This window comes from Carcharodon carcharias, chromosome 2, assembly GCF_017639515.1.
Source record: "Carcharodon carcharias isolate sCarCar2 chromosome 2, sCarCar2.pri, whole genome shotgun sequence".
Lineage (NCBI taxonomy): Eukaryota > Metazoa > Chordata > Chondrichthyes > Lamniformes > Lamnidae > Carcharodon > Carcharodon carcharias.
Genome location: NC_054468.1, coordinates 43,761,712 through 43,782,617, shown reverse-complemented (window position 1 = coordinate 43,782,617; position 20,906 = coordinate 43,761,712). Strand labels below are relative to the sequence as shown.

Sequence of the window (20,906 nt, the reverse complement as noted above, 5' to 3'; positions counted from 1 at the left end):
GTTGTTGACATAGCTGACCCCTGTTGCGACGGAGATCTAAGTGCCACATGAGTACAGTCAATCGCACCCTGTACCTGTGGGAAACTCGAGATCTGGGCAAATCCAATCACTCTTGCATCCTGGCTCTCTTGGTCCCAGGCAAAATGCACAAAGTTGTGTACCCTCGCAAAGATGGCATCCATGACCTCATGGATGCATTTGTGGGTGGAGACTTGTGATATCCCAAAGAGGCCATCTGTGGAGCCCTGAAAAGGGCCACTGGCGTAAAAATTGAGCACCATGATCACTTTCACAACCACTGGAAGTGGATGCCCTCCATGTCCCTATGGCACCAAATCTGCAGCAGCTGGCAGATGTGACCAGCCAGTTCCCTAGACACGTGCAGTCTTCGGCAACATTGGCTGTCAGTCATCTGCAGGAATGAAAGGCGGTGTCTATAGACCCTGGGTCTAGCTAGGCGCTGACAAACAACGGCTAGCTGAGGCTCTTCAGCAGCATGTGCAGGAGCTTCAGCCTCCCCTTCTTCCTGAGGGTGCTGTTCCTCTCTCTGCACAGCCAGATGCCTCCATCGCTCTCCTCTCCAACATCTCTGCATGCCACGAGACATAGAGCTAAGTTACCAGGCTCCATCCTCCTGATGTACTCCTCCTACAGGATGAAAGAGAGAGACATGTGGGTTAGCTGGGGTGTACTAAGAACCTTTCTTGGTTAAGTCTGGAGGCCCCTAATGGATCCCAGAGAGTGCTGGCCACCACTTGGATGGCCAGAGTTTAGTGCACTGCATGGCTGCCTGAAACCCCAGCTACCTCCACCCCACTTCGCCTGACTGATTGGCAGCAGTCTTGCCCATTGGACTGCATGCTATGCTCTCAGCTCAGATGCAGTCATTCTCCTAACCCACACTGCAAGGCTGCACTGTTAGCTTGGACCATGGGGGGAAGACTGGTTCAAACCAGCGTGATGAAATTGCAAGGGGCTGTGAGCTCCTCCACCAGTGATTGCTCCATGGCCAGCTTTAGCAAGGAGATTGTACAATGTGTCCAGTCATCCAGCTGTTCTGCAGTCCAATAAAATGCTCATTAGTTTGCAGTCTGTCCCCAAGGGGTGAAAATCTCTGGAGCACTTCGTGGCACTTTCATGCCTCTGCGTTCCTTGAGTGAGCAGATAAGCTAGAGCCCTGACTCCATGCATGTCATTGTGGCTGCATCTGAACTGTCTCAGCTGTAGAGAAATGGTCACTTTATACAAGGTTTCCTTAATGCGGGGCTGCTTTCCACCCCCCCCACCTTGCATGTGCTTGTGTATTACCTTCAACTGCAGGGCAGCCCTTGTCCCCACCCTAAGTCGCCTCAACCGCAGGGTGGTCTTTGCCCCCATCCCCCTCACACACCTCAACCTTGAAGTCACACCAACATGGGCGGACGACCCAGTGTGGGGGTTGATTCCGGCAGGCTGGTCCTATAATAATCCACAGGTATATTACAATGAGGTCCCGACATCCGATGGCGGGAAACGCAGCCCATCGACTGGCTAAGCAGACGATTACAAACTGATTTCAGGGTGTCGTGAAACCGATTTATGGCCTTCTCGCCATATTGCCAGCTCACACCGCCTAGCACGCCTGATGTCAGTGGGCACGGAAAATTCCACCCAAAATTATTTTCTCAAAAATGTAAGTTATCAATTGTAAAAATTAAGCAAATTTTAAAGCCACAATCAAAGCAGGAACACTGTAAATGTTATAAATCTATTGAATTTACAGGATCAAAACTTGAGCACTGTCAAAATCTGCATGCGAAATTCAGTTCTAAAATATATTGATTGTAGTTTGCTTCTAACCCAAGCACATTCATCCATAAAACAGTCATTTTATTTAGCAGAGAGAGAGGTTCCAAGAGGACACCTAGTCAGCCACTTCCTCAGAAACTGCTCAGAATTAGTGCCATGGCCATGATGGGATTGATTTCTTAACCTATTTTTGCTCGCTGGATTCACTTGCTCAAATGAATTCTTCCTTATTTTCATAAATCATCAATAATTTCCAAGCGGTTCAGCAATCTAGGTGTCAGGGCATCTTTATTAACATAGTCAATTAATTCAAAGTCATGCTTGTGGGCAGAAAACGCACATACTCAAAGAGGTTCACTGCTTCAGAATTGACATGTGGTACCCATGTGGGATCCTTGATAGCATCAACTATAGCTACCTTAATTTAGTGCTTATAGTAGGTGTCAATGGATTTATTTTTTTAAGTACAGGTACTACATGTAAATCCTAAGTTGTCAAATATAATGGTGATGTTCCTATCTAGCGGCGCTGTGCTTCCATCAAAACGATGCAGCTGCATCTCAAGAAGCACATCAGTGACCCACAACTTCTTGTTGATTGTGTAAATACAGGCAGAGTAACTCCGACACAAAAGCATCAGATTTGGAATTCCTCATCAGCAAGGGCTTGGAAGAAGGAGCCCCAGCTTGGCACTTCTACACTATAGGTACTTGCACTGCCACAACATTAGAGCTCTGGCTCTTGGTCTGATGTGGATCTTCAAATGGGAACGCAGGCCTAGGAGAGGGAAGAGGCGACAGCTGAACCAGGGAGTGAGAGGTCAGGGAAGGGGAGGGGAGAGGCTGCAACTCGGAGGTCGGGGAGGGGAGAGGCTGCAACTCTTATGGAGCGCCTTATCAAAAGGCCTTTTGAAAATCTAAATAAATGACATCTACCGCACTGTCACTGTCTACTCTCTCTGTTACCTCCTCAAAAAATTCAAAGTTGGCCAAGCAAGAAATCCCTTTTGAATGCTGAATTTTCATTATTATATTTTTAATATTTTTTGTTTCTAGATGTTCTTCTATTCTCTCCTTTGGTAGGGATCCCATTAATTTTCCTACCACTGTTGTTAAGCTGACCGGTCTATAATTCCTTGAATATGTTCTGTCCCCCTTCTTAAAAAAAGGGATTACATTAGCTACCTGCCAGTCCTCTGGCACTACACAATTTTCTAATGAATTAATTATGTGTAGTAATGTCTCTAATATCTCTTAACTAAATTTTTTTTAAATAGGTGGATGCAGTCCATCCTGATCAGAGTTTTTACTGTCTTTGAGTTTTCAAATAAACAAATTCAATAAATACCCAAAATGCACTTATCTCATTGCTCATCTCATCATTGAATATCTTGTCTACCCATTCTAGCTCCCTGGTAAATACCAAGGTGAAATAATTATTTAATAATTCTGCAATCTCTCTCGTTACCTGTGGTGTTATCCTGTCTACACCCATTACTTCCTTTTTAAAATAAACATACATATAATACAATTTTGCACAAAGAATGGCAAAAATGGGGTGTGGCATAGATGAACAAAGAAGTCTAGGGGTCCTGGTTGAGGCATTCATATAAAATCATCCTTTACTGGATGATATTGGAGCCAATCTTTACTTAGTTTTACATTTACTTACAGAATGAAACATTACAAGCATACACCTCCTAACTCAACCACATAACATTTTCAGTAAGCTTCTCTTCATGTGTTCCAGTGAAATCCTAATTAATGTCCTTCACTAGCGTATAATTGAACATAATTGATATACAATAATACTCGTACAAGTCATCAAAAGCTGGCTTATCGTTGTAAAGCATTCAATGCAAATAAAAAGTACAAGCTAAAAATAGTGTAGATCAGACTTCTTTTGTAGTATTATGCTCAGTGTTTGGGGCTTTCAGAAGGATATCCTAACCTTTCATGGAGTTCAATGAAGAATAATGGGGGTGATACTAAGTATCAAGGGTCTGAGCAATAAAAACTTGCATTATATTGCCTGCAAACAATTGAGGTGCTTAAAATAAAGGAATCCAGAACATAGGGGCATCTCAGAATTTGAATTATTTGCATGAAAAAAAGGTCAAGGAAAAATGAACTTCTTCAAACAAAAGAATTGCAAGAATGTGGAATACACTGCCCAGAAAGCCAGACATGCTATGTCAACTAGGTGTTTAAAATGGAGAAAAATACTTACTTAAAAAGTAAGGACATCAAGAATATGTAAAAAGGCAGGGAAATGGGATTAAATTGAAAGAGCAATTAGCATAGCTAACTGAAAAAGCAGAGTCGGGTCGATGGGCAGAATGGCCTACTTCTCTTCTCATGCTTCTATACTGAATTATTAGCAATCTACCAATCACACTTGGATTTAAAAGTTAATGACGTTTCAGAAGGGGGATATCAATGGACAAATTCCCAATACAGTATTTTTCAATACTCACCTCTTTAATTAAGAGTTTAAATATAGAAGGCACTTTGACTTCAATTTCATTCACACCAAAGAACATCTTTCTGCACAGAAATAAAAGTCACCCATACAATTAGTGCAATAATAAACAAATTTCTATAAACTCTCTAACCAATACACAATCACATTTCCTTATTGTGCTCATTTTCAAGAATTCAAGGCCAATTTGGATTCAAAACATTTTTGAATATATACTTAGTACACTGTAATTCAATTTTCTTGAGGTAAAGAGAAGCTATTTGTTCACCCGTATAAAATGAAAATATGTGGATAGACAGAAGTACTGTATTTTATAAAAAAAGAATATATTTGTACATTTGTTATCATCATATCAATGCATGATGGTATAGTCTCAAACATAGGAGAGTGAAAAAAACAGTATGGACAGATGCTTCATGCAGAGGGCAGTGAATGTACATAATGAACTGCAAATTTCTGCTCTGTCTTTAATTTTCTCTTGAATGACACTGCACTCACTCCCAACCCCCAAGTCTTGCATTCAGGCCATACTGCCCAATATCTAAGCCTACAATAGCATAACCAGAGACTTAACAGGTAATAACGGTGCTCACAGCTGGATATCGTGTCTTTCATATTTGTCCCCCCGAATTCTTCACCAAACTTTCAGCATCCAGAATGAACACATTTCAGTGAGATGATGCCAGATATGAATCAATAAGCTACTTTATTTTATAGCTGAAGAAAGGTCATAGACCTGAAATGTTAACTGTTTTTCTCTTCACAAATACTGCCTGACTGCTGAGTTTTTCCAGCATTTTCTGCTTTTATTTCAGGTTTCCAGCATCCACAGTAACTTGCTTTTGTATAAATAAAATGATTGATCAGTTCACCTGTTTTTGACAGGGTATTTTCAGGGACAGGAATGTTGTCCATGACACCAGGTGAATTCCTAACTCTTTGAAGAATGCCACTAGTTTTTATATCAACTGAACCATCAGAATAGACCTCACCTCAAAACAACACCTCAGAAAAGTACACATTTTAAGTTGTTGGAGCTGTTTCAACACATTTATTTTAAATTCCAGGCAAAAAAGCATCTTGGTAATGTTGCTCTCAAGTTTCTAGTGTGTTCTCTGAAGAGTTATGGTGTTACATATTTAAAAAGAGGCAGCTGTAATTCTTTTAATAACTCCAGGCTAATGCATAGTTAAAAACTTGTTGGAAGAGACATGAGCTGTAATTAAGATGTTTTAAAGTAATCCATGAGACTAAGTAGTAAAACTACAACTGACCATTATTAATTATCAGTATGTTAACACAGAAAAATTAATCACAGATGTGTTAGAAATAATTAAAGGAAATCAATTTAATTGTAAATCTAATCGTTAAACATTTTGGGCCATAACTTCCGAGCTCCAGGGCAGTGCATCTGGGGGCACCCCAAAGATGCACCGGGGACTCCCCACGCCGCTGAACGCCCAGGGGTCTCTCCCCACCCCTGAGACATCCCTACCCTGCCAAATAAACCCCCATGAGACACCCCCATCCCAAACCCAGCCCCTACTAGCCTCTCCACCCTCACTGGACTCCATGCCCTCACCCTGACCACTTCCCAACCCCGAAACTCCGGGAGGCTCCCACATAGAAAAATACTATTCCCCCCCACCCGACTGACCAACACCATCCTCACCCCTCAAATTCTAGTCACTTGCCTGACAAACCTACCTTGTCCCTGTCTTGAAAGTGGTTGGACCGTTGCCTGACTCAAGGCAGTCGGTGCTGTAAAAAAAATGGGCATGGCCTCCTTACATCCGACTCTGAAGCCCTCAACAGAAGGCTCCAGGAGTATGCTGCCCTGCATAATTTTCATCTGGCCTGAGTCAGAAGGTCGGGCGACACAGGATTGAGATTTGAAAATAAATATGTAGGAGTGGAGTGGCAATCCAACTCTGATTGCCACTCCGCAGAGCTTCAGGCCCATTGAAGATGAACAGTGCAGAAGGGCAAATTTATGATTAAATTTTATAATGCTTTACCGATATTCCTCCAGTTCTTTACTCAGTCCTTTACTGTGCCGGCCATGAATAGCAGACCATGAAATACCCTCAGACAGTCCCCTAGAAAATAAAAATGTTGTATGATTATAATTTCTATAGTTGATGTATTTATTATTAAAACAATTAAAAGCAAACAAATAATGTAATTGGAATTTGAACCTTTCATTCCACAGTCATATGGTGAAAATTTAATTTAAAAAGGTCAGATTTTAATCTAAGTAAAAATGTTGTAATCTATATAATTCGTGTTCAATTTTTAAAAAATTTTCCATTTAAAAGTTAAATGGTCTTACTTTAAGTCTTTAAAGTTTTGTAATAAGTTGCTCCAGAAGTACGTTATACTGTGATGTACAAAATAGCGAACCTGAAAGACAATGGTGAGAACAAAGACATTAAATTTAATAGTGTTAAGTTGAATAACAAAACAATGTATGTTTATGCAGCAGCTTTAACAGAATAAGACCATAGAAACCATAGAAAAGTTACAGAACAGAAGGAGGCCATTCGGCCCAAGGGACTTCAAAGGAGAGCTATAAAGCAAAATTAAAGCAACATTAGAGCAGTTGGCCCTAAGCTTGGTCAAAGAGGTAGGTTTTAAGGACGTCTTTCAGGAAGAAAGAGAGATGAGGGTGAATTCCAGCTAAAGACCTAGGCAGCTAAAGGCACGAACCTCAATCATGGAGCAATTAAAATGGGGGGTGCACTGGGGGTCAGAATTAGATGAACATAGATATCTCAGAGTGTTATGGGGCTGAAGAAATTACAGAGGTAGAAAGAGAGACAGAGGGAGAGATGAGGCCATGGATGGGTTACAAAACAAGAATGAGAATTTTAAAATCAAGGTATTGCTTGAACAAGAGCCAATATAGATTAGTGAGCACAAGGGTTAACAAGCGAGTGCAAGTAAGGACACCAGCAGCAGAGTTTTGGGTCACCTCAAGTTTGCAGAAGATAGAATCCTTCATAATGGATTCTAGCAATTTCCCAATGACAGATGTTAGGCTAACTGGCCTGTAGTTTCCAGCTTTCCATCTCCCTACTTTCTTGAATTAAAGTGTTGCATTAGCTATTTTCCAATCCACTGAGACCCTTCCAGAATGTAAGGAATTATGGGAGATTATGTCCAATGCATCTACTATCTCTGCAGCCATTCCCTAAGATGAAGGCCATCTGGTCTAGGGGACTTGCCAGCCTTTAGGTTTCGGTTTTCCCCTTTTTCTAGCGATGGCGATTGTTTAAAAATTTTTATTATTCATTCATGGAATGTGCGTGTTGCTGGCTAGGCTAGCATTGCTAGGATCCATTATCAAGGAGGTTATAGCAGGATACTTAGAAAATTCTAATTCCATCAGGCAGTCAACATGGGTTTGCGAAAGGGAAATTGTGTTTAACTAATTTATTATGAGTTTTTTGAGGAAGCTCCTCCCTCCTGTTCACCTCTTGATTTTCAAGCAGCTTTGGGAAGTTTTCTAAGTTTTCTAGTGAAGACAGATACAAAATACCCGTTCAATGCCTCTGCCATTTCCTTGTTTTCCATTATCAATTTCCCAGATAGTCTCTCTAGAGGATCAACACTAGCATTAGTTACTATTTTCCTATTCAAATACTTGTCGAAACTCTTACTATCTGTTTTTATGTTACCAGTTAGTTTTCTCTCATACTCTTCTTTCTCCCTCTTTATTTTTTTAGTCATTGTTTGCTGATTCTTAAAATCTGACCAATTGTCTGAGCTATCACTAATCTTTGCAGATTTGTACAGTGTTTCTTTCAATTTGATATTGTCCTTAACTCCCTTGTTCAGCCGTGGATGATGCATCCTTCTCAAAGAATCTGTTTTCACACGGGGATAAATCTTGGCTGAGAGTTATTAGCTATCCCCTTAAAAGTCTGCCACTGCACCTCTACTGTCTTACCTTTTACGGACATACAAATTTGGAGCAGTGGCCCACTCGGCTCCTCAAGCCTGCTCTGCCATTCAATGTGATCATGGCTGATTTGATGGCAACATCTTGCCTACTACCTTTCATCTCTCGCTTATCAAAAATCTACTTACCTCTGCCATTCTATTAGCTTTTTTAATTACTTGCTGTACCCGCATACTAGCATTTTCTGATTCATGCACAAGGACACCCAGGTCCCTCTGAATCTTAGAGCTCTGCAATCTCTCACCATTTAGATAATGTGCTTCTTTTTTATTCCACCTGCCAAAATGGACAATTTCACACTTTCCCACATTATACTCCATTTGCCAGGTCTTTGCCCACTCACTTAACCTATGTCCCTCATGTTCTCTTCAGAACTTACTTTCCTGCCTTTGTGTCATCAGCAAATTTAGCAACCACAGCTTCAGTCCCTTCATCCAAGTCATTTATATAAATTGTAAAAAGTTGAGGCCCCAGCACTGATCCCCGTGGCTTTTATTTTCCACAATAACCTTTGAATGTGGCACCTTATCAAATGCCTTCTAGAAATCTACATACAGTACATCCACCAGTTCCCCTTTATCCACAGCACATGTGACTCCTTCAAAGAACTCCAATAAATTGGTTAAACATGATGTCCCTTTCACAAAACCATGTTGACTTTGCCTGATTACCTTGAATTTATCTAAGTGCCTTGCTATAACGTCTTTCATAATAGCTTCTAACGTTTTCCCTATGACAGATGTTACTCTAACTGGCCTATAGTTTCCTGGTTTTTGTCTCCCTCCCTTTCTGAATAATGGAGTTACCATTTGCTAATTTCCAAGCTAAAGGAACATTCCCTGAATCTAGGGAATTTTTGAAAATTGAAACCAATGTGCATTCAACTAACTTACTAGCCACTTCTTTTGAGAACTAGGATGAAGTCCATCAGGACCCGGGGATTTGTCAACCCATAGCTCCAACAATTTGTTAAGTACCACTTTTCCCTGGTGATTGTAATTCTCCCGAGTTCCTCCCTTCCAATCTCTGATTTACACCTATTTCTTGGATGTTACTTGTATCCTTTCTAGGGAAGACGGATGACAAAATACCTGTTCAATTGATCTGCCATCTCCTTTTTTTCCATTATTAATTCTCCAGACTCACTTTCTACAGGATCAAGACTCACTTTGTTAACTCTTTTCTTATTTAAATATCTATAGAAACTCATACTGTTTTTACATTTCTAGCTAGCGTTGTCCCATACTCTAATTTTTCCCTCCTTATTAATCTTTTAGTCTTTCCTTGCTGTCCTTTATATTCTGTCCAGTCTTCTGACCTGCCACCCATCCTTACGCAAGTATATGCTTTTTCTGTGATTTTGATACTATCTAACTTTTTTAGTTAATCATAGATGGTGGATCCGCCCCTTGGAATTTTTCTCTCTCATTGGAATGTATCCGAGTATTCGGAAATATCCCTTTAAATGTCTGCCACTGCATCTCTATTGACCTAGCCCTTAACCTCATTTGCCAAGTCACTTTAGCTAGTTCTGTTTTCACACTTTTAGACTCTCACTTCTCCCCTTCAAATTGAACATGAAATTCTACCATGCTTTGATCGCTGTCTCCAACAGGCTCTTTTACTATGAGGTTATTAATTCGTCCTTTCTTATTACAAGGTCCTGAACAGCCTGCTATCTGGCTCTAAAATGTACTGCTCTAAGAAATTGTCCCGAATACACTCTATGAGCTCATGTTCCAGACTACTGTTGCCAATTGTATTCACCCAATCTACGTGTAGATTAAAATCACTCATGATTTTTGCAGTACCTTTCTTACACGCCCCATTTCTTTCTTCCTGTATACCCCGTCCAGCCATGTAACTACTCTAAGGGGGGCCTATAACCTACTCCCACAAGTGACCTCTTACTTTGTTATTTATCTCTACCCAAACTGATTCTACATCTTGCTCTTTCAAGTCAAGGTCATCTCTCACTACTGTACTAATTGATCCCTAATTAACACAGGTACCCACGACCTCTTCTTATCCCCCATCTTTTTGAAATGTCAAATAGCCTTAAATATTTAGGTCCCAGCCTTAGTCACTCTGCAACCATATCACTGTAATGGGTATCAGGTCACACATATTTATTTCTATCCGCGCTGACAATTTATCCATTTTGTTACGAATGCTGCACGCATTCAGATACAAAGGCTTTAACTCAGTTGTTTTACCATTAAGTTTGCACACTCTGTCCTTTCCTGCCACTCTGGTTAGCATTACACAAATTGCTACTCTTCTTTATTACCTCGTTGTTTCCATTTGATTTACTGCTCCTCTCGCATGATCCCTTTCCCCCACTGTTTAGTTTCAAGCCCTCCCTACCACCCTAGTTATACGACCCAAGAACACAGGTGAAGCCTGTCCCAAAGGTACAGTTCCCACTTTCCCCAGTACTGGTGCCAGTGGCCCATGAATCGAAACCCATATCTCCCGCGTGTCTTTCAGCCACATATTCATCTCACTAATCTGCTAGTCAATTTGCTAGTGGCTCAAGTAATTTTTGAGATTCTACTTTTTAATTTGGCCCCTAGTTGCTCACAGGCCTTAAGCAGAACCTCTTTCCTAGTTCTATGTCATTGATACCAATCTGGACCATGACAAGTTCCTCTCCACCCCTGAGCAGGTGTCCCAAGCCCTGGCACTGGAAAGGAAGCACAGCTGTCCAGATTCTCGCTCACAGCTGCAGAGAACTGTGTCTATCCTTCTGACTATATGGCCCTCTATACAACAATATTCCTATTACCTCCCACCACTTGAATGGCTTCCTGTACCATTGTGTCATGGTCAGTTTGCTCATCCACCTTGCAGCTCTCACTTTCATCCATACAGGCTGCAAGAGCTTGAACTGCTGGGCAATTGCAAAGGCTGAGGCTCCTCCACTTCTACTCTATGGTTCCCCATTCCTGCCTCACTCGCAGTCATACGCTCCTGTCCCTGACCACCGACAAAATCAGAAGGCCCTATCCTAAGGGGTGTGACCGCCTCCTGAAAAAGTGCCCAGGTAACTTTCCCTTACATGATGCATCGCGGTGTCTGCAGCTCGACCTCCAGCTCAATAACTCTGAGCCGAAGCTCCTCAAGCTGCAGACACTTACTACAGACATGTTTGCCCTGGATCACACTGGCATCCAGGAACTCTCACATTCTGCAGTTGCAACACATCATCGGCCCTGCCCATCTTTGTGTGTTAATTTATTTTCTAAATTAATTTAGAATTAATATACCTTACTTCTCCCAATAAAATTTACTACTGCTAGTAAAGTTTTCTAATACGAATAAAATCTTACAATCAATAAGTTACATAAATTTTCAAAGAAGAAAAGCTAATAAACAAAATACTCATCAACCAATCACTTACCTGTTTCCCTGTGTCATGGACAGGAGGGGGTTTAATTTAAACATCCCCGATTTCTCCTCTCAGCACCCATCCGTAAAGACAAAGGTGTTTTGATTTTGATTTCCTCCTTTATAACTGGTAGCCTATTTCCCAATCCTTCAATTTTGGTGTGATCTAATAACCTCACAGCAAACTTGACATAGGGTGAACTCAGAGGGTTAGTTTATTCACACATACTCAAAACATTGGGGTTGGGGGGGGGGGGGGGGTTGTCGCTCCGTATCCCAGTACATTCTTACAATAAATGAGAGGTAGAGAAAGATAGATTTACAGGGCAAAGACCACAGAGCGAGGAATTATTGTTTCACGTGACTCCAGAACTGATGCTGCACAATTCACTTTTCCAGTGGAGTTGACTTCCAAGATGAATTAGGCTTGCAGGTGATGATATTGAAGTTCAGAAGTCCAACAGAAAGTGTAGATGGGGACATGCATTCAAACCTGGACAGAGCCTTTGTACTGTGCTGCTGCTTGGTAGATGGAAGATGGCAGACTGATTCACAGTACAGCAAATTATAACTGGTTCTCCCAGCTGGGAGGGGGTGGGAGTCATGTCACTTTGACTTTCACAAAGGGTGTATATTCCTTTGTCTGGGTTCCTCAGATTGTTGATGTTCCAACCATTAAGAATTTCAAAGGAAGGTTGCAGGGTTCTTTGTCCTAGTAGACATCAGTGGCCAAGCTTGGCTTATGAAATGTAGATGGCTTTTGTATAATTCTCTTTGAATTTGGTTCCTGCAGGCCACAGGGGTCGTCAGCATCTCTTCAGAGATAAGAGGCGCAAGATGCTGTGATACTGCCAAAGGGCTCTTATTGTTTGAGGCTCCCAGCCAGACATAGCTTCAGTCATTTTAAAAGGTCATTGTCATGTTTTAAAATTTTAGAAAGTAGCTATGAGGATTATAAAAATAGTGTGAGGTCTTAGCCCCCTTACATCTGTGACATCAGACATTGATTTTTTTTAGCACTTGGTCGGTCCACAGTGCTCTCCATTCCCCCCCATCTTTTGCTTTGCTTTAAGTTCCCACTGCTCTCTCTCGCCCCTCTTGCAGCACATTAAGTTCTTGCCACTCTTCAAGGTACTGCTGACTGCCTCTGAATCCTCTTTTCATCCACTTTTCTAGGTGCTGCTACTGCCTCAGGGTCCTCCTTTTGCCCACTCTTCACATTTTCTTCTTCATGTCCCTCACTTCCACTAGCTCACCAGTCCAAACTTCTTCTAATGTCCGCCTGGTTCTGGCCCTCAGCCCTTCTCAGAATTCAACTTGTCCATAACACAACTCCTGATCCCTCGATTCTATTCCCTCTAAACTGTTTATCACACAACTTCCCTTCCTGGTCACCATATTCTCTCTCTTCAGGTGTTGTTTCTCTCTCCTTCAAATCTGCCATCATCACTCCTGCATCAAATAAACCAAACCTAAATCACATCTGCAAACCAACGCCCATCTCCAACCTCCCTTTTCTTTCAAGCCCTTGGATGTGTTCCTATCTTTCCTGGAACTCCATGTTTGAATCCATCTACTCAGATTTCCACCCAACCACAGCGCCAAGGTCATTCTTAGCAAAGACATCTTACATTACTGAAACAAAGGTAAATTATCCCTCATCGTCATTCTCAAACTGTCTGCAGCCTTTGACATGATTGACAACGGAATCTTCCTCCAAGCCCTCTCCACTGTCAGCCAGTTAAGTGGGACTGATCACACCTGGTTCCATTCTTAATCTATCCAATCATAGCCAGAGTATCACTTGGAATGGCTTCTCTTTCTTGCTCTCACAGTTATCGCTGGCATTCCCCAAGAATTCAACCTTGGCCCCTCAGTGACATAATTGAAAGCACAGTGTTAGCTTTGACATATATCCTGACAACAACCAATTCTACTTCACCACCACTCTTCACTCCTTCACTGTTGCAAAATTATCAGACTTATCTGACATCTAGAACTGGATGAGTAGAAATTCTCAATTAAATAGGGAAAGATTGAAGCAATTGTCTTTTGGTACTCACGCCAAACACCATTCGCTACCTACCAACTCCATTCCTCTCCCAGGCAACTGGTTTAAGAATAAAACAGACTGTTCTCAATTTTGGCGTCATATTTGACCATGAGATGAAAGTCCAACCACATATTCGTGCCATGACTAAGACTGCCTATTTCCACCTCTGTAACATTGTTCGTCTGCTGCTGAAACAGTCATTCATGCCATTGTTACCTCTGTATTTTGCTATTCAAGAATGCTCCTGGCTAGTCTCCCAATTTCAATTGCTCCACCATTGGTGGCCATACCAAGGTTTAAGTTCTTGAATTCCCTCCTTACGCTGTTCCTTAAAACCCACCTCTTTGACCAAGCTTCCGTTGATTTGACTTAATATCTATTTTTACCATATTTTGTTTTAAAATGCTCTTAAGACAAGCAGTCTGAGAGCTTAGAGATAGAGGATGGATCAAGACAGATGGAGGTGATCAGAGCTCCACAGTATGAGCATACATGTGAAAACTGCTGCTCTGTTTTCAGATTATGTTGTCAAAGAGCAGTACATAGATGAGAAATAAGAGGAGGCCACCAGAGGTGAGGGTGAACGATTGGGACAAAGTTATTTGCAGGTGATTCTCTGGCTATGCCTGGATAGATAGGAATGGAACCAAGCATGTGTAGTCCTACCCAGCTGGACAACAGTGAAGAAGCACTGGAGCAGAATTTCCTGATCAATCCCATCAAAAGATACAGACAGGTTGAGAAAGAGTAGGAGGAATAATTTACCTTTGTCATGCCAATTAGGATATTAGTGACTTTGGTAAGAGTCATTTCGGTATTATGTTACAAATGGAAACCTCACTGGAGGGATTCAAACAAGTTCTGGGAAAGATGGGAGGTGACAACATGTAAAGAGTTTGAGAAGAAAGGAAGTTTGGCGATGGAGCAGTAGTTTGAAAGAATGGGTCAAGGGAAACATACACTTTATTTTTTTCTTTATGAGTGTGTGGGTTATTTGTCTTAAGTATGTCCCCTTTAACTTCTTTTCTGCACAGCTGCACATGCGTGGTAACTAAAAGGGGTTAACTTGTGCACAGCCCGCACAGGGACTTTCAGGTTCCTGCGAAAGGGCAAGGACAACAGGTTTGAAGGGAAAGGAGCCATCAATAACACCAGCTAACATAAGAGGCAAGAGTGGAAGTTAGGTGGTCAGCAGTTTGGTAGGAATAAGATCTAGAAAACAATAAGCAAGTCTCAGCAACAAGATGTTCACTGAGGGCATAAGGGGAAATTGGAGAGAAACTAAAAAAAAAGCAAAGAAACAAGAGGTGTACATTTGGTGGAAAGGGGCACTGAAAGGAAGCATAACCTAAACAGTAACTTTTAACAGAGTGGAGAAACAGAATTATCCATGAATGGTGATATTTGGATCTCTAACAATTAGAATAGAAGTTTAAAAAAGGCGGTGTATAAAGACAAATGAGATTTGAGGTTTTATACATGTGGGCACTAACTATAAAAGCCAAGAAAGCAATGTTGATTTTTTTTGAGCCACTAGTTAAGCAGTACTCCATACAGTTATGGGCACTCATTTATAAGTGGGATAATGGAGCCACCCTATGATTACAATGTAAAACCACTATGGGGATATGAGGAATAAGAGGCTATAGCTCTGAACAAAGGCTTGAAAATTTGTGTTTCCTCACAATACACCCAATAGAAGTTTTCAAAAATTCATAGAGAATATGGAGGCAAAAACTAAAACATTGTTCCAACTGGTTTGTGAATCAGCAACAAGAGGGCATTGACCAAGGATTCTTACTCAAAGGATAAAGAAGATAGTTAAAATAAATTTTCCAGAAGCTTATTGGAACATAGAATGCTTTAGCAACTCTTAAAGCAGAGACAACAATATCACAAAGTCGATTTGCTAAGTACTGAAAAGGAATATACAAGGACAGAGGATAAGAAAAGGAAATCAGATTACAGTAGATAATCAGTAGCAGCACAAGTGCCTGGGCCCAACTGGCTTTTTCTGTACTATAATGTAAATGATTCAATGATCTCTTACCAGCACTGCTTCAGTCTCTGGTATTTTTCCTAGCAGCAGCATTTTGCTGCGGTCGACAGAATGCTCAGCTGTGTGGTTTCCATGTCCATTTTCCATAGATTTACAAAGTCGCGGTTCCAAATTCTCCATTGGATCTATCCCAGGAGAAAGGAATTTGTAAACCTTCGCCCGAAACCATGTCTTAAATTCATCCTGAAACAAAGAAGATATTTTTCAAAAACTTCGACCTCAAAACTGAAGCTTTGACACATATTAACATAGGTGCCCATTTCAGACCAAATTTTACTAAAAAAAATAACTGCATCTAAACAACATACCAGTAGCTTCTAGAGAAAATGAGATACCCCATGACTTGAAACCTGCACAACTTTCTGGCTGATTTGCAGCACTCTGCTGTTAGCTTTATGAAAACCTTGATTTTCATGAAATTGCTACAATTGCACATGAATTGTCCATTAAATTGCCATGAAAAAATTAAGTCTTGAAACCAACAGCATAAATGCCCTCTTAACTATGTGATAACTGTTAATGATTTCCAATCAATCTCTCTTGCCCGAGAGGAAGCAATTATAAGTGTGGAGAGTCATTCATTCAGATCATGAAATGTTTTAGATTTTAAAAGAAAGTAAAATTTTAAATTCTTCCTTACTTTCCTTTGCCTCTTTCTTCCTCTCTTGAATCAATCTTTCTATATCAGATGGGAATTAAATTCACCCACTCTAGTACATCTGCTTTCTCAGTCTTTCCTCTGTTTATTTCTCAATCCTTTTATTTCATTGATTAACAAGGTCGTGTTTGTCTCATTGTTCCAACTAGAATCCAGATGCCCTGCTGCATTCATTGGACTGTCACCAGCTTGCACTTGCAGCATCTTTGCGGCCAAAATTTTTTCATGCACAAAAGTCTAACTTACTAATCTAGCTGCATGTTTTATTTGCTGTAACGTTTTGGGACAACTTGAGGTCTTGAAAGGTGCTATATAAATGCAAGTTTATTCTTTATTTACCATTGTATGAAACTTGAACCTATCTTCAATTTCCACCTTCATCTTCTCAGTTTAATATATAAAAGGAATCTCCAACTTCAAGATCAAATATTATAAATCCATATTTCAGCACCACAGCAATTTGATACGGCAAAATGGTGTGCTATGAGTGACCTATTAGCTAGTTATTGAATGGCACCATCAGGAATTTGCCTGTCCATTAAATTATTTGGAAAAATAACAGGACAGGAAACTGCCCCAAACTGAAGAATTATATTTGAGCAGTTCAGGTCTCTAAATGCAACTCAGGAAATTGCATTCACTCCAGATGCTCAGGCTGTACCATTGCATACAGATAATACAGTCACAGCCCTGGGTAAAAATATCAAGTCCAGGCTAGACTATTGGAAGAGTCTGCAGACTGCAAGTAAATCCTTTCATTAAAGCATTAAAAGGCACAAAAGACAACTCAACTGATAAATGTAATTATAAATTGTGAATAATGTAATTATTTAAATTTTTTTTAAATCAGTTGGAGGAAAGTTGCGATAATCTGATTTTCAGAAGTCACTTTGGTTAATTCTGGGTAAAATGCCACCATGTGGCATAATATGTGATCATTACAGGCCAATAGCAGGACTTAAATTTGGAGTTTTATTAGAAACATTTATACACTCTTTTACTCTAAAATTGAGAGACAGGAAATAAGAGTATGCGGAAAAGAAATTTGTATGATAAGGAAAATTAATTATAATGGTAAACTTCACCTAGCACTGTCCATGAACAATTGATTAACACAATTAATTTCATATGAAAGGTGTAGAATTCAGAAACTTGCTCAACAGTTACCTAGCGTCATAAGAGTGCATCTGCATGACAGCTGACAGCAGAATTGAAAAGGAAATGTTGGCACAGCAATTTACACTGGTAAAACATAACCAAAATTCATGATAATAGAAACGTAAGTTTTGTTTACAAGTTTACATTTAATGCAACATTTTTGAAGCACAGGGGCAAGAAGAACAAACTTTCAATTACAGAAAGCACAAAAATTGCACAAGAATTTTTACATTTTTACCTTTTGGGAATAAATTTTTATTCTCTGCAATTAAATTACACTTTTTATACCCAATGGTAATTTCAAGCACTGAAGTTTTATTCTCCATATAGACAGCAAAGATCTCACTATTGTCCAATAACACCAATTATTCATAAACCATTCTTGAAGATGCCCTAGTGACACTGCCAAATTAATGCTAAATTAAGTGCTTCTGTATTATGGATTTTTAAAATTCATTAATGGGACGTTGGCGTCGCTGGCTAGGCCAGCATTTATTTCCATCTCTAATTGCCCTCGAGAAGGTGGTGGTGACCTGCCTTCTTGAACCGCTGCAGTCTACGTGGTGAAGGTATATCTACAGTGCTGTTAGAGAGGGAGTTCCAGGGTTTTGACCCAGCAGTGAAGGGAGGGTGATATATTTCCAAGTCAGGGTGGCAAGTGGCTTGGAGGGAAACTTCCAGGTGGTGCTGTTCCCATGTACCTGCTGCCCTTGTCCTTCTAGAGGGTAGTGGTCGTGGGTTTGGAAGGTGCTGCCTAAGCAGCCTTGGTGAGTTCCTGTAGTGCATCTAGTAGATGATACATACTGCTGCCACCGTTCATCGGTGATGGAGGAAATTAATTTTTGCGGAAGGGGTACCAAGCAATCGGGTTGTTTTGTCCTAGACAGTGTCAAGCTTCTTGAGTATTATTGGAGCTGCACCCATCCAGGCAAGTGGCGAGTACTCCATCACACTCTTGACTTGCGCCTTGTAGACAGTGGAAAGGCTTTGAGGAATGAGGAAGCGAGTTACTCGCTGCAGGGTTCCTAGCCTCTGGCCTGCTCTTGTAGCCACAGTATTTATCTGGCTAGTCCAGTTCAGTTTCTGGATAATGGTAATCCCCCAGGATGTTGATAGTGGGGGATTCAGTGATGGTAATGCCATTGAACCTGAAGGAGCGATGGTTAGACTCTCTCTTGTTGGAGATGGTCATTGCCTGGCACTCATGTATCGTGTTACTTGCCACCTGGATATTGTCCAGGTCTTGCTGCATTTGAACACGGACTGCTTCAGTCTCTGAGGAGTCACGAATGGTGCTGAGCATTATGCAATCATCAGCGAACATCCCCATTTCTGACCTTATGATGGAAGGAAGGTCATTGATGAAGCAGCTGAAGATGGTTGGACCTACCCTGAGGAACTCCTCAGCAATGTCCTGGAAATGAGATGATTGATCTCAAACAACCACAACAATCTTCCTTTGTGCTATGTATGACTCCAACCAGCAAAGAGTTTTCCCCCGATTCTCAATGAGTCCAGTTTTACTGGGACTCCTTGATGCCACACTTGGTCAAATGCTGCCTTCATGTCAAGGGCAGTCACTCTCGCCTCACCTCTGGAGTTCAGCTCTTCTGTCGATGCTTGAAAAAATGCTGTAAGTGAGGTCAGAAGCTCAGTGACTCTGGCAGAATCCAAAATGAGCGGCAGTGTGCAGGTTATTGCTAAGCAAATGCCACTTGACAGCACTGTTGATGACCCCCTCCATCACATTACTGATGATTGAGAGTAGGCTGATGGGGCAGTAATTGGCCAGGTTAGATTTGTCCTGCTTTTTGTGTACAGGACATATTTGGGCAATTTTCCACATTGCCGGGTAGATGCCAGTATTGTAGCTGTACTGGAACAGCTTGGCTAGGGGCGCGGCAAGTGCTGGAGCAGAAGTATTCAGTACCATTGCCAGAATATTATCAGGGCCCAAAGTCTTTACAGTATCTTGTGCCTTCAGCCATTTCTTGATATCATGTGGAGGGAATCGAATTGACTAAAGACCAGCATCTGTGATGCTGGGGACTTCTGAGGAGGTCGAGATGGATCATCCACTTGGTACTTCTGGCTGAAGATTGCTGCAAATGCTTCAGCCTTATCTTTTGCACTGATGTGCTAGACTACGCCATCATTGAGGATGGGGATATTTAAAGAACCTCCTCCTCTAGTGAATTGTTTAATTGCCCATCACCACTCCTGACTGGATGCAGGACTGCAAAGCTTAGACCTGATCCATTGGTTGTGAATTCATTTAGCTCTGTCTCTCACTTGATGCTCTCCCAATTTTGGCACTAGCCCCCAGGTGTTAATAAGGAGGACTTTGCAGGGTCAACAGGGCTGGGTTTGCTGTTGTCCTTTCCGGTGTCTAGGTCAATTTATAGTGCCCAATCTGATTTCATGTAACGTGCTTTTTCGCCATCAGAAAAAGAGTAACTTTTTGGATCAGTCTGAGTCTTGAGCAGAAAGGGCAGAGTTGAGCTCATTTAATAAATTCATTTAATTTCACACAAATATTTTCATTGCTATTTTGCATTTAAAAATATGACTTGAGAAAATTGTAACTATCAGTGAGAGACCATTAAGTCACAAATTTATACTCCAATATAGGATAAGAATTCTGCACAAATGCTGCAACAGGAAAACAGACCAAATTCCAAGATATTGGATAACCATGCGAGGGGATATATATAACACACACCACACACAAACAGACACACACATGGAAAGAAAAATTTAACAGTTGGCATGGTTTCTAGCACCTTCACCAAAGAGTCAATGAGGATGCATCCCCACTGATGTGGGCTGCCCCTCAGCAATTATGGTTGGAGGTGAGGCTTCCGTTCCTCACTCAGGCTGAAATCCTGCTGGGCTTCCCCATCCCTGACTCCTCCCACTGGCCTCAAAATTAAACTGACTCCTAATGCACCCTGCAATTTCTTTATTCCAATCTTCCTTTTTTTAAGATTTGAGCAGTCATATCCTCAAATAATGGTCCCTTTCTTCTGCACCAAGAGTCATATCTGAAGACAAGTCAAAGGAACCTAACACTGTGAAGAACCAGGTGCAGTGCCAAGAACAAAAGGAAAGTAGTTAAATGGAGAATAGCTCAAATGGATAGGTTTCTGGTTAAGAATGGACTGTGGGAAGGACATCCAAACAGGCAGATGGAAGTCAGTGTCAAAAGTCAATAAAGGGCAGAGAACAGACTGGAAAGAAATGGAGAACAATCAGTGAAGGGAGCTGGTCACATGGCAGGAAAGGTAACAAAAGCTGCTAGCTGCCATCGAAAACAGTCAAAGACAAGCGTAGTAAGCAATCAGTAGAGCACATA

At 41.1% G+C, this 20,906-nt stretch overlaps 1 protein-coding gene across 7 annotated transcripts in view; it reads right to left on the bottom strand.

Moving 5' to 3' along the window:
- The window catches only part of atp13a3 (ATPase 13A3), a 187,182-nt gene that overhangs the window by 122,481 nt on the left and 43,795 nt on the right, over positions 1 to 20,906 (bottom strand). For all 7 annotated transcript variants that reach the window (XM_041211022.1, XM_041211039.1, XM_041211072.1 and 4 more), the window contains 4 exons: positions 15,727 to 15,918; positions 6,602 to 6,672; positions 6,288 to 6,368; positions 4,265 to 4,334 (listed from right to left, as the gene is read on the bottom strand). In XM_041211022.1, the coding sequence (XP_041066956.1) occupies positions 4,265 to 4,334; positions 6,288 to 6,368; positions 6,602 to 6,672; positions 15,727 to 15,918 (414 nt within the window). The remainder of the gene's footprint in view (positions 1 to 4,264; positions 4,335 to 6,287; positions 6,369 to 6,601; positions 6,673 to 15,726; positions 15,919 to 20,906) is intronic.